The sequence below is a fragment of the Panthera leo genome, chromosome C1, assembly GCF_018350215.1.
Source record: "Panthera leo isolate Ple1 chromosome C1, P.leo_Ple1_pat1.1, whole genome shotgun sequence".
NCBI classification, from domain to species: Eukaryota; Metazoa; Chordata; class Mammalia; order Carnivora; family Felidae; genus Panthera; species Panthera leo.
Genome location: NC_056686.1, coordinates 205,123,000 through 205,136,857, shown reverse-complemented (window position 1 = coordinate 205,136,857; position 13,858 = coordinate 205,123,000). Strand labels below are relative to the sequence as shown.

General features: G+C 39.9%; 1 protein-coding gene across 1 annotated transcript in view; it reads left to right on the top strand.

Moving 5' to 3' along the window:
- The window catches only part of FARSB (phenylalanyl-tRNA synthetase subunit beta), a 73,497-nt gene that overhangs the window by 14,296 nt on the left and 45,343 nt on the right, over positions 1–13,858 (top strand). Inside the window, exons 7-13 of the mRNA XM_042950282.1 lie at positions 4,109–4,259; positions 5,037–5,145; positions 6,950–7,020; positions 8,485–8,546; positions 9,446–9,497; positions 12,887–12,948; positions 13,414–13,621. Of these exons, the coding sequence (XP_042806216.1) occupies positions 4,109–4,259; positions 5,037–5,145; positions 6,950–7,020; positions 8,485–8,546; positions 9,446–9,497; positions 12,887–12,948; positions 13,414–13,621 (715 nt within the window). The remainder of the gene's footprint in view (positions 1–4,108; positions 4,260–5,036; positions 5,146–6,949; positions 7,021–8,484; positions 8,547–9,445; positions 9,498–12,886; positions 12,949–13,413; positions 13,622–13,858) is intronic.

The window sequence follows — 13,858 nt, the reverse complement described above, 5'->3', positions numbered from 1 at the left end:
TTACTGCTTATAAACAGCGCATAGATGGAGAAACAAGAGCTCTATTGGGAAAACTATATGGAGAAGAAATATCTAGTCCTAGAGATTTCCTTGGTTTTTATGTTTGTGTTATTGTCATTTGGTTCAAATTCTTAGTAGTGCATCATACTACTAAATGTTAAATGGTGGTAATTTGAAGTATGACCTGTCATTTTAAAGTGGAAAAATTTTGGCTTGATGTCTCTTCTTGAGTATAATTATACATTTGACAGATGAAACTTGAGACTTTTAAGTAACTGAATTCTCTTACTTATTGGACATTACTATTCATCATTTCCCATATGCTCCTTTAGCGCAGTGATCTTCAAACCTGTATAATTCCTGAACTCCTAAAGGTCAAGGAGGGTAACAGTGGGAGTCTGAACTAACTTCATCATTTAAAAATCCTAATGGAAGTAAATGATATGTTTACGGATAAAATCAAGCTTTAGCTAACATAGCAAGGTTTTTTTGTATTGGTCCTGAAATGTATCAGCATATCTCATGCTGATCAAAAGCTATGATTAACAGAGACGGTCTTGAGTAAAAATAGAAGAATTTATTAATTGCGCTAATTGCAGTTTGGTAAACTGGAGACTAGAAGAGGCTTTTGTGTAAGCGATGGGGAAGGGGTGGAGGGGACCCTGGATGTTTTCTTCTGGGATGAAATGTGTTAAAAATAAAACATCCGTAGGTCTCTATTTCCAGAAACATCTTTGTTTATGTGGTAAAAGAAACTTTTTCAGTTTCTAAATATTCCCAGTTCTAATGTAAAAATAGTCTGTGTTAGCTTGTTAACGTCATTATTAAGCAAAGCAATAAGAATTTAAATATCTCAAATGAACAAAACAAGAGATTTCTGACCAGCATAGGTATAGCTAGTAAGTGGTTGAGCCCGATTGTATGTTCTGGACATACTTTATTTGAAGAATCTATTTTTAACTAAATTGGAAGGCATTTCCTCACTTAATTCAGCTTTAACCTCTGTTTATACGGTATTTCTGGGAATCATGAGCTTTTTCTACCGGGAGAAACAAACTACATCCTGATACTCTGGTGTGCCAGTGTCCTTACCTGTCAGTAAATCTTAATTAACCTCCTGCATGGGCTTTGGAAACTTTTTTTCAAGAAATACACTCATTTCATTTACATTATCAAATGTATTGGCATAAAGTGGTTCACGATGTTTTCTTAGAGTGTGTGTGGAGGAGGGGCAGACGGGGGAGAGAGAACAGACCAAGCCAAGATGGGGCTTGATCTGAGGCGGGGCTGATCTCACAAATAATGAGATCATGACCTGAGGGGAAATCCAGAGTAGCTTAACCGCCTGAGCCTCCCAGGTGCCCCTCTTAATGTCTGTAGTGATATCACCTTTTCATTCCTGTCTGTTCCCTTGATCACTGTGGCTGGAGGATCGATCGTATTGATCTAAAAAACCCAGCTTTTGGTTTTATTGACTTTTCCCCTCTTTGATTAGGTTCTGTGTAGGGCAAACTGCTAATCCGGAGGCAAGACCTTCCTGTCTACTTGATCCCTTCCCACAGGAAACAGGTTTTCAGTCTGCACGGACACTGTTCTTCCGATAGTTCTTTCTCTGTCCTCGAGTAACTTCCTCACGTGTGTGCGCTGATCAGTACTCAGCAGAACCCTTGAGGGGGTTCCTCTGCAGATGTGCAGGATTCTGATAGCACTGTCCACTTCAGTACTGTTTCCGGTCAACTCCAGCAGTCTTGGTCTCCCCAGACTCCCCGTTACGTCTCTTCAACTCAGGAGTCTGCTGATCTCCAACCCTGTCCCCCTTCCCTGCCTTACAGCGTGGAAACCCCTCGAGGCAGTAAGCCGGGCAGTCGTGGGGCTCCCTTCATTGATTTGCTGTCTGTCAGGGATTGCCTTCACTGCCTCATGTCCAGGGCCACCCAGGAAACAGTTTCCTGTATTTTGCCCCTTTTGTGGTTTCAGGCAAGAGTGTAAATCTAGTCTGTTATTCCGTCTTGGCCGGAAGTGTCCAGTGAATTTGTACCTTTTTCATCTCTAGAATCCATTTGGTTTCTTAAACAAAAACAAACTTTTTTTTTTTTTTATTTTTGAGAGAGAAACAGTGTACAAGCAGGGGAGGCGCGGAGAGAGAGGGAGACAGAATCCAAAGCAGGCCCTAGGCTGCGAGCTAACAGCAGAGCCCTAAGTGGGGCTCTAACTCACTGACCATGGGATCATGATCCGAGCCAAAGTCAGATGCTCAACCCACTGAGCCACCCAGGTGCCCCCTCTTGGCTTCTTCTTAAGTGTTTCTTTCTTTTTTTTTTTTAATTTTTTTTGCTGTTATTTCCTTTTCTGCTCCTTATGTGTATATTTTCCCCATAATTCTTGAACATTTTTTATGGTAGGAGCTTTAAAATTTGCATGGTGATTTGACAGTCTGGGTCATCTTAGCATTGGTTTTTACAGACTGGTTTTTTGTCTAGAGTAGGAGTCCCATTTCCCTGTCTTTTGATTGCACATCGAATGTTATGTTATGGGTAAGGTTCTTGATTTTCTCTGAGGAGTGATTTTGTCTTGCCAGCAAAGACTTTTGAATACTCAGATTCAAAACACTTAGCTAGGCGAGACCTCTGCAGTTGGCAACCACTGAATTTCCCACTCTGTTCTTTCAGCTCTCCCCTGCTTTTTCAGGGCAAGACTTTACAATTTTTGCCAGTATGATAGGGAAATCTTGATTTCCAACTTCTTTTTAGTTTGCATATTTTCATATATCTGGGATATATTTTGTGTCTTAAGGGGTGTCCTACTCCAGTTTTACACATTGTCCTGTATTTTCTTTTGAATAATTTTTGTAGTTCCTTCTGTGAGTGTATGTGTGTTCATCTCTTGTTTTTCCAAATGCATAGCTCTTTGATTCATATGGAATTTATTTTTTTGTGATGGGTTTGAAATAAAAATTTGGTGACCTTTTGTGGGGATACTCTTAGGATTAAGGAAGCATTACTATCTTAAAAAAACACACACACATGGACCTTCTTACACATGGCTTTGAGTTAATGTATCTAAACTTATGGAACTGTGTATTACAACCCATGATATGTCTGGAGTTACTATCTTCCGGAAGCACATAACTCAGAGTAAAGTAACACTTCTTTGTGCTTGTTAACAGTTTTATTTCTTAAATTTCTTGTTACCTGTCTTGAAGGGTGACCAAGATTTATTTCTTACAACTTTTGAAAACTATTTCACAGGTCAGGTAATGTGGACCTTCATAAAATCCTTGATTGCCAATGCATTTTATCTGGTGTGTATATGCACTTATACGTGGATACTGAAATATATTTGTATTTCCCTCTAAAACTAATTTTAAGAAGTCTTAAGAATGGCATACATTCTGACCAAGTTTCTTTTGGAATTGTCTTTCAGAAAGCTTAGAGCTAAATTTGTGACACTGTGTGCTAAGACTGTAGGCCTTTAGATTCTAAATTAGTATTAATATTGTTCCTGGCTCTGTTTTATATTCCTGTTTCTATTTCTTTCTCTCCTAATCTTAACTTGCTATAAATTCCTAAAATTTCCTTAAATCCTTTGCACATAAACTGCAGAACAAATGAGATTAATACCTTCTGAACTTCCCTTGCACATTAAATTTTAAATGTAATTCACAGTTCTTTAATTTTTTCCCTTATTGAAGTCATACAGCTTTGTGACAGAAAATTAAAGAAAATATAGAAAAACCAAAAAACACGGCAGTTTGGTAGTTTATTCTAATAAAACATTTGTTCACTTGAAGACCCAAAGAGGAGTTAAAAGAAAAAGGGAGTGTTTACTAATGTTCTAGTTAACACAGTACTTAGGAGAGCACTGCAGCAAGGAGTCTATTCTGGCTCCTGAAATAATGTGTTTTAAGTAGCTTTAGAATTTCTCATTACTTTGGATGGCTGTGAGAATTTGTTCATTATTCTCTTCTAAATTTGCCTTGTAATAACAGGCTATTTTAGGGAAGTGTCAAAAATCGTTTTGTTAAAACGTCTGTTAGCTCCCGAATATCTGCTTTGGACTATTAGAACTTGTTTTGTCTGTCCTCTCCCTCTTTTCTCTCGACATTTAGGAAAAGAGCCTTGGTTGCTATTGGTACCCATGATTTGGACACTTTGTCAGGCCCTTTTACTTACACTGCAAAGCGACCTTCAGATATCAAATTCAAGCCTCTAAATAAGACCAAGGACTATACAGCCTGTGAATTGATGAACATATACAAGGTAGATTTTTTTTTTATCTTATGCAATAGCTCTCCATAAATCAAGAAAATTCCTTTAATGTCTGGTCTTGGAATAGGGAGATGTAAATGACTACTTTTAATTTTTATTTTAAAAAATTATTTTAAATGAGTCCTTTTAAAAAACTGTGTCTTAGCTCCATCCACGAGCTACTGATTCCTTTGATCTAGAGTGTGGCCTGGGCATATTTTTGTGACTTTTTTTAACCTCTTGGTGATTTTAATCTACAGCTAGAATTGAGAACCAATGCAGCAGAATATGCCACATTGTGATATTCCTGTCCAGGTATAATTAAACCTCATGAGAATATGAAGAGTAAGATTAAGCTAGTTTTTTGTGAGAAACAATATTACAATGTATCTGCCTCCTACTGTTTAGCATTTTAGGTTCCAGCGGTTAAAATCATTTAGTAGTCACTTTAAATGGCATTTGAAAAATAAAAGTAGTAGGTATCATTCAGAAAAAGCAGCTCTTATCCTTGGCCTGATTGGCCAGTGATTTCCTTCCTGTTGAGGTAGTTTTGTGATGGTTTGTGTTTTTCTTGAGACCCTTTAGGCTTGCAAATCTGTTTTTAGTCTTGAAAAATGACCAGGCTGTGTTCTCATCTCTCTTCTGTTGGAGAGGAGGTATACGAGGCTATTGAGCTATTTATATTAGCACATCAAATCTAGAACTTTCTCTCATTTGGGACCGTTTTATTATTTTTCTGTGCTAGATAGGTGTGTAAACTAATTCACAATTTGGCTTCCTTTTTTTCAGACTGACAACCACCTTAAACATTACTTACATATCATTGAAAATAAACCCCTGTTCCCAGTTATCTATGATAGCAACGGTGTCGTCCTTTCAATGCCTCCTATCATCAATGGTGAGTTGTTTCTTGAGCCTCAGGGTTTTTTGTTTGTTTTCTGTTTTTTGGGTTTTTTTCTGTTTTATCCTTCAATATTTCTGTAGAATTGAACTTTAGACTTGGCTGAATCAAATCAAATCTTCATCTGGAATCTCAGAATTTTGTAGATTTTATTGTAATGGTTTTTATTTAATAAACGTTTTACTGGTGTTTTTATATAACAAAACAAAATTTTTTTTAACGTTTATTTTTTGATAGCATGAGAAGGGCAGAGAGACAGACAGAGGATCTGAAGCGGGCTATGCACGGACAGCAGTGAGCCCAGTGCCGGGTTCAAACTCATGTACCGTGAGACCATGACCTGAGCAGAAGTCGGATGCTCAATCGACTGAGCCACCCAGGCGCCCCTTTAATTTTATTTTTTTTTTAGCGTTAATTTATTTTTGAGAGAGACAGATGGAGCATGAGTGGAGGAGGGGCAGAGAGAGAGGGAGAGAGAGAGAATTGCCAGCAGGCTGTCAGTGTGGAGCCCCACTCAGGGCTCAAACCCAGGAACTGCGAGGTCCTGACATGAGCTGAAGTCAGACACTCAACTGACTGAGCCCCCCCAGGGTCCCCCAGTATATAACGTTTAAATGTGTAAATATCGGTACATAGGTACTTACTGGTGCCAGTCTCTGGATTCTGTCCTGTTCTTCCAGAGGGTGTTGATATTTTGGTTTTAGCCTGTGATTTGCTTGGTTAAGCTCAAATTCTGTCCAACCTGCTGTTTTTTTTTCTTTTTTTTTCCCCCAATATATGAAATTTATTGTCAAATTGGTTTCCATACAACACCCAGTGCTCATCCCAAAAGGTGCCCTCCTCAATACCCATCACCCACCCTCCCCTCCCTCCCACCCCCCATCAACCCTCAGTTTGTTCTCTGTTTTTAACAGTCTCTTATGCTTTGGCTCTCTCCCACTCTAACCTCTTTTTTTTTTTTTTTTTTCCTTTTTCTTCCTTCCCCTCCCCCATGGGTTTCTGTTAAGTTTCTCAGGATCCATATAAGAGTGAAAACATATGGTATCTGTCTTTCTCTGTATGGCTTATTTCACTTAGTATCACACTCTCCAGTTCCATCCACGTTGCTACAAAGGGCCAAATTTCATTCTTTCTCATTGCCACGTAGTACTCCATTGTGTATATAAACCACAATTTCTTTATCCATTCATCAGTAACCTGCTATTTTATAGTTAAAACTCCTAAGCTGAATTTCGGCCCTCTTTTTCTCAGTCCTGAGGGCTTGTTTGATGAGGCAACTTGAATGTATTCACAAAATTTAATGATCTCAAAGCCGTAGACGTTACCCTTTTGGAGAGGACAAGGTTTAGTTGATTCATGATGAGAAGAGTTTCTTGTCCTTGAGGTCTTAGACTTGAGCTGTTACAGTGATTCAGAACCTGAGCTTCAGAGTAGCCGGACTGAGACCATATCGTAGCCTTGCTGCTTCATGGATTGGGATCAGGGTCAAGGAGCTCAAGCTCTGAGTGTTCGTTCTACCTGCAGCTCTGGCACAGGGTTGTGGTGAAGGTGCGAGGAGACGGCTTCTTCCGGTGCCGGCAGAGCAGCTGGTGGGCTGCATGCACTTAGTAACAGCTGGTTACTGTTTTGATGCACCTGCTTGCAGTGGGGGCTTAAAATAAAAGTTGCATTTTCACCTTACCTCTGAGATACCAGTTTTTATCGTGTCCTAATTGAAAATGTCATTCCTGTGTTGGAGAGCTTTTTTAGTGCACCTGTATTTCTGAAACTGATTGTTTTTGTTACCTTGTGTTTGTTGCAGGAAATCATTCCAAAATAACTGTAAATACTCGAAATGTATTTATTGAATGCACAGGAACGGACTTTACTAAGGTAAGTGAAACAGATTCCACTTTTATACTGTCGGACAGGACAGATTTTATTTCTGGCCAAGACTATATGGCTGAACTACAAAGTGTTGATTTCGTAGATGGGAACATACTTCAGAAATTTAGAAAATTAGAAAACTGTAGATGTTCTGTACTTGGTAATGGTGTGTTCATTTAATCAACAAACCTTTAATGAGTACTTCTGTCTTTCCAGTGCTGTGAATTTAATGAGGTACAAGTTTCTTGACTTTGAGGAACTCATTCTGGTGGGAGAATTAGCCATATACCTAACTGTAAAATTGAGAAATGGAATAAAGTGTTGTATAACTTGTTTGTTTTGGTTGGCTTAATTTAAATGCCGAGTAATTTGGTGCCTTGTGTACCTGGTAATAAGTTTTTAAAAATGAACTGGCTATAAAGAAGCGTTATTTAGCAAGTTGACAAAGGGCATGTGCATGTGATGATATCTAGTAGAATACTAGTAGAGTACTAGTTCAGTCACTTTTAGTAAATACATATATTAGATTGCTATGAAACACCCCCACCCCCGATTTCTTTACACGGGTTAAGTAAGGCGTAAGGTGAGGTGGCAGGTAAGCAAATTGGGAAAGATAAGCTTGAACGGCAGGAGAAGCCTGGCCTGTAGAAATAGGGCAGATAAATGGCATCTAATACATCTTAACAGGATTGGACACCACTGTAAGGTATTTCATTTATAACTTTTATGGGCCATATTTGCCGTCAGAAATCCTAGAGTGATAACGGCTTACACTATTTACCAATTAAAAAGAATTCATACGTTAACAGACCTTTAGGTAGCTTTCCTAAATCTTACATTTAAACAGTGAAGGGTATTTAAAAGCAAAGCCTATATCCTGATAAGTTTACTGTATTTTTTTCTGAGAATATTTTTCCAGTTAAAAACTTTAAGAAATCTGTATGGCCCTTGCAGTGTGCCAGGCATTGCTCTCACATGAAAACATTTAATCTTCATAATAACCAGATGAGACTGTAGGAATTTTATTGTCTCCATGTAGCAGATGAAGACGGAGAACTACAGAGATGGTAAGGAACTGGCCCAAAGTCCGGTTACCAGTGAGTGGTCGAGCCAGGAGTCGGGCGCCTGGCTGTAGAGATCTAGGACACTGATGAGGTTTACCCCCAGACTTAGCCGTTTGTCTCCCTTGGAACTTGGTGAACCCAAGGGGGAGGGCCGGGGGAAGTAGATGATTTGTTTCAGTCATGGATTGTTAACTCTCCGAGAACTGAATAAATGCAGACCACCTGAAGGTACGGCTAGGCCCACTTTAGCTCACCAGCTCTTATTCCACTCCCTTTTTTAGAATGTATATATAAAGTCTCATTTTTAGATGTTTGAGGACTAAATTAAATTTTCACTTCCATCTGAGTGAAGAGAGAATATATCTGTAGATGACAACATTTGTCTTTTCCTTTTTTTTTTTTGCAGGCAAAAATAGTTCTCGATGTTATTGTCACCATGTTCAGTGAATACTGTGAGAATCCGTTTACGTAAGTTCATTTGACACCTTTATGGACAGCCTGTTGTTCTGAAGGCAAAGCAGTGAGGCCTTGTGCTAGACGTAAAGACGAAAAACGTGGCTCTGGTGATTAGAATATATCCTCTCTTTGCGGGGGCTAAGATCCGAACATAAATGTATAAAATAGAAAGTGATAAGTACTTTAAAATAAATTTCCGTGACGTTCTGGCTGTAAGGGCAGGTTATTGCCAGCTGAGGCACCTGGGCAGACCTTGTGGAGGCAACGAAATTCAAGCTGTGTTTAAGGATCGTTGGATTTGAGGGTGTAAACATGGAGGGGCAGCTGAGGAACAGCTAAACAAGTAGGGAAGCACGTATGGGAGCAAAGCATTCATCCTCTATGTGTCACTAAGATCTCTGCATTTTTTTCCAGAGCCTGTTGTTGACTTAGACAACATTTAAATGGCCCTTGCTGCGTATCAGCATCGTTGTTCATTCAAGTGTTCGTTATAATTGAGAATAGCTGCGTCACTGCAGAGCCCACGCCTGAAATGGCGCGGCAGTGCCGGTTTTGTAGCTTGATGCGCCCCTGAGCAGTTGCGTAGCCGGCTTTCGTGGCCTAACACAGCACCCTGGTGTTGGCGGGGAGCCCCCAGGGGAAGCGTGCTTTGCAGCACCGAGAAGAAAACGTCAGGCGTGCGCTGCCCCAGGAGAGATGGGAGCCACGGGGGGAGCAACAGCAGGGGGGCGGCGAACGCAGGGGGATTGATCCAGGCGGCAGTGTTGGGACGGGAATGGATTGAATGTGTTGAGGCTACTGTTACAGGCCACGTGAGAGACTTGTGAGCCATACGTTCATTTCTAGAACTCCCTGCCTTTTTTTTTTAAGTGTTTTATTTCTGGCTTTCTCTTTTTTTTTTTTTTCCTAAGGGTTGAAGCCGCTGAGGTAGTTTTTCCTAATGGAAAATCATACATCTTTCCAGTAAGTATTTAAGAAGTGGACTTGATAACACAGGTGGTAACAATAATGGTGCTAGAGTGCTCGTTGTATGTCCGTCCGTCCACCCACATGCCAGGCGTTATACTATGTGCATCACATGGACATAATCCACATGACCCTGTGAAGGCGGGTGCCGTTATTATGCCCTTTCCCAGATGGAGTTAGAGACCTTCAGATGTTAAATAGCTTGCCTCTTGCTGTTAAGTGGTAGAGCTGTGTGACAGTTGGGCTTCAGCCACCAACTCTGTTGTATGACCACAGTACGTGGCCAGAATTCCTCTGATTTCTTCTATTAGCTAGTTAACTGGGTAATTTATAGTCTGACCCCTTTCAAGATAACTCAGCCCTCCAAACCTAATTAATCTGTTCACGTTTGAGTTAACAGTTGCTAAAGGCCATCACTGTAACTAAAAATTCCGAATGTATTAGCAGGACTAAGGAATAAGCACGATTATTGTCCAGACGTAGGATCTTAGTAAAAGAAAAAGAAATCTAAACCAACATTATTCTTAACTGACTGGGTTTTTTTCTTCCCCTAAGATGGTTTTATAAATAAAGATGACCATTCCAACACATGACTGTATTAGTCATTTAGTTGTGGTTATGATTCAGTGAGGCCATTCTTTAAGCTCTTTTTCTTTGGAGTTTTCACTATTTCTCTGTCACTTAAGAAGTGGGTCACAGCCTGGAATAGTTTCTACTATTTAAATAGCTTTTAAAGTAGATGAAACCTGCTGAGGTCAGAACACCCCGTCCTGAAAACATGAGTAATTTAGCATCCTATTTTATTCTAGAATATTGATGATAATTCAAAATAAATGTATAACTATAGAAAACGTTGAAATTATGGGCAGTATCAGTTAAAAATTTTTAGTGGCTGTTAGCTTTTGTTATATAATTCACTGATATCTTAAGACTTAGTGACTTAAAACAACAAAGATTTGTTCATGACCATGAACAATAGAATCATGATTCTGTTGGTCAGCTGGGTAGTTCTGGTCTGAGCTGGCTTGGCTAACCCCTGCCAGCCTTGTTCCGGGTCATCAGCTGGTTGGTAGGCTAGCAGCTAGATGACCTTTGATGGCCTCGCTCAAGTCTGCTTAGCCTTGGAGTACCCAGGTCAAGTGTCTGTCACACCCAGCAAGGTAGTTTGGTCTTTATTACATGGTGGCAGTTGCAGGGTTCCCAGCAGCGAGAGAGAGCAAGTCCAGTGCTTAAGTATTTTTAAGCATGGTGTCCTGTTGGCCTAAGCCAGTCATTTTGCTAGATTCAAGGAGGGTGAAATAGACTCTCATTTCTCAGTGTGGGGGCCTCAAGTGTTATATTGTGAGTCCATGGATGCAGCAGAGTTGGGAAGAATGTGGCCGTTTATATGATTTACGACAGTAGTACTTAGGATTAGCCAGAGAGAGCTTTTTAGTTTGTTTTACAGTGATGTCTCGAGTTGAGAAAAGTTTTTTTCTCTTTAATGTGAAGAACTGTCAAGTGTTTTTTGTTTAACTTTTTTTTTAATGTTTATTTTTGAGAGACAGAGACAGAGTATGAGCAGGGGAGGGGCAGAGAGAGAGGGAGACACAGAATCCGAAGCAGGCTCCGGGCTCTGAGCTGTCAGCACAGAGCCTGACGCAGGGCTCGAACTCCTGGGCTGTGAGATCGTGACCTGAGCTGAAGTCGGCCACCCAACCGACTGAGCCACCCAGACGCCCCAAGAATCAAGTATTAACAAAAGTGAAATATGTACTTTGAGGAAGAAAAAGATACGTTAAAATTTGGTTGACTTTTCTCATGTAGCTAATTCCTTGAATTTGTTTGCATTATAAAGAGGTTTCATAAAATTGAAATGATGGGATTTCTGAACAGGAGTACTGTATCAGTGTTGTCATTTGTTAATTTATTTCCTTATAAATGTAAATTAAAACAGCTCTTCTTAGATTGTCCTCCCAGAAGAGAATGACCTTCTGAGGAACTGATTGTTCCTCATATGAATTAGCATGTTTTTTAAAACACTTTGGAAGTTCTTCCTAGTCTTCTGTTATTTCATATAAAAGAATAAGAGGACCTGAAAAGATAAGTGGAAGGCAGTGAGAGAGGCTAGTGGTTAATGGTGTGAGCCTCGGAATTAGGCTGCCTGAACATGTCAGTTCACGTGTTTGTTCATTCGCTTCTTGGACACACTTACTCATTAATTGTATACCAAGTGCTTATTCTCTTGTGAGCATGTTTGTAAGCACCGGGAATATAGCATCACAACCTCAGCAGCTTACCATTGTTGTGATCAGGGAATAGTTACTCATCTAAAATTTACTATTCTCATTTCACAAATAAGAAATCTAATAGTATCTGTTGTGAGGGTTAAGGTTAGTATCTTCAGAGTGTCTTGTACTGTTTAGTTCATATTCACTACTCAGTGAAGGTTGTTTCTGTGGCAGTCATTCGCATCTGGTTTTGTACTTTTTAAACCCTAACGTGCAGTCACATCAGCTCAGGATCTTGGTATCAGATCTGGATTCAGTAGATCCATTGTCACTGCTCCCAGCAACAAGGCCGAAGAGTCTGCATTTCTAAGAGGCACTTGGTTGATGATGATGCTTCTGCCTGAGAACTGCATTTTGAATGGCAGGGCTCTGGCCCATTGTCCTTACTTGGATCCAAACATTTTTAGATGTATAGCCTTTTTTGTTAGTGGTAGTTATACTTTTGAGAGTAATTTAGTGATAAGAAACATTCATAGATATGTGTGCAAAGGTGCCGAAAAGCCTGAGTTTTATACATATTTGTTCCTACCTAACGTGGCACAGTTATGTGCTGTTTGAAGGGGAGTGAGTACCAATTTATGAGATGCTCCCAGCCCTACCTTCTAGAGCAGATTGATGGTCGCTAGGACTGCTTGGGGGGGCCTGGTCGCATTCCCCACCAGCATAAATGATAAGAAAGGAGTTTCTTTGTAACACTTAGATTTAGCTTAATGGTGATATTTGATAGTACACGGTGGTATTTGAACTCTTTCTTGGTCGTATACACCTGCTTGCATGAGAGGAGATTCAAAATCCTTAGGATTTATAAGCATCTTAGAAATGATGTACCAGGGTTTTATTGTAGAGAGTGGTGATTGATCATCTAAGAGAAAAGTAACATTTCATATTTCTGAGAAGTTCCTGTTGTCTAGCAAGTAGAATGTTCAGTTATGAACGTAATGTAGCAGATTTATTCCTCCATAATGTTTTCGAAACGTTATGTTTATTTTCCGTGTCTCGCTCTAACAACGGTTTTTTGGGAGGGCAAACTGCCACAGTAAGATGACGTAAAATTAGAGTCTAACACTGTAGCTGACAGGGAATGACTGAAGCTTCTCAAACTTTTTCTCTTTGAAGGAACTGGCTTACCGAAAAGAGATAGTGAGAGCTGATCTAATTAACAAAAAAGTTGGAATCAGGTACGCTTTGAAAACATTTATTTACTGTTGGAGAGAATTCAAGAATGAAGTACCCACAGGACTTTAATTTTTCTTGGAAGAATGCTTAGGGTTTTCATATCTTTTCAGAGTAAGTGATAATAACTCCTCTGTTGTGATATCTAGTGTCTAACGGAACTCCAAAAGAAAGGTGATACTTAGAGTATTTTAAAACAAAATATAAGCATTTTAAAAAAATTTTTAATGTTTATTTATATTTGAGAGAGACAGAGAGTGTGAGCAGGGGAGGGGCAGAGAGAGAGGGAGACACAGAAACAGAAGCAGGCTCCAGGCTCCGAGCTGTCAGCACAGAGCCCGACCCGACGCGGGGCTCGAACTCAAACCATGAGATCATGACTGAGCCCACTGAGCCACCCAGGCACCCCAAAATATAAGCATGTTTTAAGTAATCCAGTGAAGTTTATGGATTGTACATTCCTGTTTCAGAGAAACTCCAGAAAATATTGCCAAGCTTCTAACCAGGATGCATTTAAAGTCAGAAGTAATAGGCGACGGGAATCAGATTGAGATTGAGATCCCTCCAACCAGAGCTGACGTTATCCACGCATGTGATATTGTGGAAGACGCAGCTATTGCTTACGGATATAACAACATTCAGATGGCTCTCCCGAAAACATACACCATAGCTAATCAAGTAAGATTGCACCCTTAAATAAATATTCCTTATTGTGAGAGACTTTTTATTGAATGCCAGGAAGGTTTTGGGAAAAACAGAACATAGGAATTAAGTAGCCTTTGGACATGCTGTGCCATGAGAGGCATTTGCTATGGAGAGGATACAAAACAGATGCCCAGTGGATTAGAGTAAGTTGAAAACTTGTGATGGCTAGTACTTGAAGAAAGACAGGTTTCGAGTTTGGAGCCCTTTTGA